Genomic DNA, 3,344 nt, shown 5'->3' with positions numbered 1-3,344 from the left:
CCCGTCCCGTCCCTCCCGCCGCCGCCGCCGCCGCCGCCATGGGCCTCACGGTCTCCGCCATCTTCTCCCGCATCTTCGGCAAGAAGCAGATGCGGATCCTGATGGGTGAGCGCGGGGGCGGCGGAGCGGGGCCGGGCCGGGCGGGGGATGGGGGCCCCGGGCACGTACCGGTAACCGGCGCCGGTGACACCGCCTCCTCCTTGCAGTGGGGCTCGACGCCGCCGGTAAGACCACCATCCTCTACAAGCTGAAGCTGGGTGAGATCGTCACCACCATCCCCACCATCGGTGAGTGCCCCGGCAGGGCCCCATATCGAGCACCGGGTACCGGGCAGAACCCCCCCTCCCCGCCTCTGACAGCCGGCACCGGGTACCGGGCAGGGCTCCCCCATCCTCCCTCTGACAGGGGGCACCAGGCAGGGCCATCATCGAGCATGAGGTACCGGGCAGGGCCCCCATTGAACACCCGGTACTGGGCAGGGACCCCATTGAGCACCGGGTACCGGGAAGGGACCCCCACCCTGCCTCTGACAGCTGGCACCGGGTACCAGGCAGGGCACCCATTGAGCACTGGGTACCGGGCAGGTCTCCCCGACCCTCCCTCTGACATGGGGCACCAGGCAGGGCCCCCATTGAGCACCGGGTACCGGGCAGGGTCCCCATTGGACACCCGGTACTGGGCAGGGTCCCCACCGAGCACCCAGTACTGGGAAGGGCCCCCATTGAACACCAGGTACTGGGAAGGGACCCCCACCCTGCCTCTGACAGCTGGCACTGGGTACCAGGCAGGGTCCCCATTGACCACCCAGTACTGGGCAGGGTCCCCACCAAGCACCCGGTACCGGGCAGGGACCCCATTGAGCACTGGGTACCAGACAGAGCCCCCCACCCTCCCCGTGACACCCGGCACCGGGCAGGGACCCCCCAGCCCGATCCCGCAGGCCGTGCTGCCCACCTGGGTACTGCTTTCCCGTGGGTCACCCCTGGTGTACCCCGATCAGCTGGGGTCCACGTGGGGCAAGACGTGCCACGTGACACCCCGGTGCTCCATCCAACCTGCCGTTACCCCCCGTTCCCCCCTGCCTGTCTGGGCACCGGGCTCAGCCCAGTGGGGAGCCTGGCTCGCACCCCAAAATACCTCTGGTGGTCCCCAGCACGGGCATGGGCCCCCCACCACCCCCCCCTGTCCCGGGGTGATCTGCTCTCCTGCGGAGCCTTCAGTGGGGGGCTCAGCACCATCTCCCACGGGCTGGTGGAGGTGGATTGGGAATGGGCTGAGCCCCAGGGAGGTCACCCGCTGGCCAGCGCTGATGAACATCTTCATTAGTGACCAAGGTGGTGGGTAGAGAGCACCCTCCACAAGCTTGTGGGTGGCCCCGAGCTAGAGGAGTGGTTGTACAGCCAAGGGTCGTGCTGCCGTCCCGGGGGATCCGGGCCAAGCTGGAGAAATGGGCAGAGGAACCTCATGGAGTTCAACCAGGGGAATGCCAAGCCCCAGGCCCTGGGGTACCTGCTGGAGAGCAGCTCTGGGGAGAAGGTCCTGGAGGGGAGGAACCTGAGCAAGCACCAGGCACGTGCCCTTGTGGCTTGGGGCCACCAGACCTTGGGCTGCGTTGGGCAGAGCAGTGAGAGCGGGTGGGAGAGGAGGTCATGCCCCTCTGCTCAGCCCTGCTGGGACCCCTGGGGGGGCTGGGGTCCCCGGTGCGGGAGGGACGGGGACGTGCTGGGGTGAGTCCACGGTGATGCCGTAGGGACAGGAGCACCTCTCTTAGGAGGACAGGCTGGAGAGGAGATGGCACAGGGGGATCCCATCCACATGTGTGAATCCCTCATGGGGTGGAGATGGAGCCGGGCTCTCCTCAGCAGTGTCACCCCCTCCCCATCCCCTTCCTGCTTCCCCCCCCAACTCCCCAACAGGGTTCAACGTGGAGACGGTGGAGTACAAGAACATCTGCTTCACCGTCTGGGACGTGGGCGGCCAGGACAAAATCCGACCCCTCTGGAGACACTACTTCCAAAACACACAGGTACGTGGCGTCAGGGAGGGGATGAACTCTCATCGGCCGCGGTGAGGCTGGCCCGGGCTCCCCTGGGGCTTGTGGCCTCAGAACTGGGTGTGCGAGTGGTGGCAGAGAGCGTGTCCCAGTCTCCAGAGAGGTGGCACTGGGAGCACTGGGAGGACGTGTGGGTGTTTGCCCCATCATCCCATCGGAGGGGAGCAATGCAGAGGGGTTCAGAGGAGCAGGCGAGGGGACAGCTCTGTCCCTGGGGTGCTCTGGCTCCATGGGGGGATCTGGGTGGGCAGTGGGGCTGCTCTCCCCCTTGGTGGGGGTACAGGAGGTCCACCTGGGATGTCCCCCTCTTCTTCGTTCCAGGGTCTCATCTTCGTGGTAGACAGCAATGACCGAGAGCGGGTGCAGGAGTCTGCCGAGGAGCTGCAGAAGATGGTGAGTGATGGGGGGGGGCAATATTCGGTCTGGCAGGAGGTGGGGGGGTTCTGAGCCCCCTCCTCCTGCTCTCCCGGCCCCACAGGAGCACCCAGGTGGGTGTGAGGTGAGACCTGGCTCTGCTCTGCCCACGATGGGGTGCCTGGAGATGGGCTTGGGGACCCCATAGCGACGCCTCTGCCAGGTGGGGGCTGGACCCCCCAGGGGTTGGGAGCAATCACAAGGGGGAAAAATGGCCAAGAAAACGTGGTTTTGGGTTTTACATAGTCAGGGCTTTGCAAGCTGAGTGCACAGGGCACACGGGAAGGGGGGGCAGGATCCAGAAATGCCATCTGATGGCCAGCCCACGAGGTGGGGGTGGTTTATTCCTCCGTGTGGCTGCCCCCAGAGCAGAGCATCCCTGGGGAGGCAGAGCAGAGTGTGTCACAGCCCGAGAGTGGGGAGAAGGGATGAGGTGCCCACTGCTCCCCTGCTGCTGTTTGGGGAGCATCGTGCCCACTCTCTTCCACTGTCCCCATGGTGGTCTCTGTGCCCCCCCTCAGCCCTGGAGCTCCAATGTGGGGGTCCCCCAAGTGAAGGGCACCTGGAAGAGCCTCTGGGCAACAATGAGGGCAGGAGGGCAGCCAAGGTGCTGGAGGAGGAGCTGGAGAGCCCACTCTGGCTCTTTGGGTCTGTCCAAGCGGCGGGTGGGGGGGTCACGGATGGCTCACCCAGAGCCACCCACCCCCCTCAACTTTGGCTCATCCCTCCCCTCTCCCTCCCCAGCTGCAGGAGGACGAGCTGCGGGACGCCGTCCTGCTGGTGTTTGCCAACAAGCAGGACATGCCCAACGCCATGGCGGTGAGCGAGCTGACCGACAAGCTGGGGCTGCAGACGCTGCGCAGCAGGACCGTGAGTC

At 66.3% G+C, this 3,344-nt stretch overlaps 1 protein-coding gene across 1 annotated transcript in view; it reads left to right on the top strand.

Annotated features, from left to right (window-relative positions):
• Window positions 1–6: 6 nt before the first annotated feature.
• The window catches only part of ARF5 (ADP ribosylation factor 5), a 17,494-nt gene continuing 14,156 nt past the window's right edge, over window positions 7–3,344 (top strand). Inside the window, exons 1-5 of the mRNA XM_014961941.1 lie at window positions 7–105; window positions 207–287; window positions 1,917–2,026; window positions 2,375–2,446; window positions 3,212–3,341. Of these exons, the coding sequence (XP_014817427.1) occupies window positions 39–105; window positions 207–287; window positions 1,917–2,026; window positions 2,375–2,446; window positions 3,212–3,341 (460 nt within the window). The 5' untranslated portion in view covers window positions 7–38. The remainder of the gene's footprint in view (window positions 106–206; window positions 288–1,916; window positions 2,027–2,374; window positions 2,447–3,211; window positions 3,342–3,344) is intronic.

Source organism: Calidris pugnax, unplaced genomic scaffold (assembly GCF_001431845.1).
Source record: "Calidris pugnax isolate Ruff unplaced genomic scaffold, ASM143184v1 scaffold459, whole genome shotgun sequence".
Classification (NCBI taxonomy): domain Eukaryota; kingdom Metazoa; phylum Chordata; class Aves; order Charadriiformes; family Scolopacidae; genus Calidris; species Calidris pugnax.
Note: the sequence above shows the minus strand (reverse complement) of the source record. Positions and strands in the feature narration are given on the sequence as shown.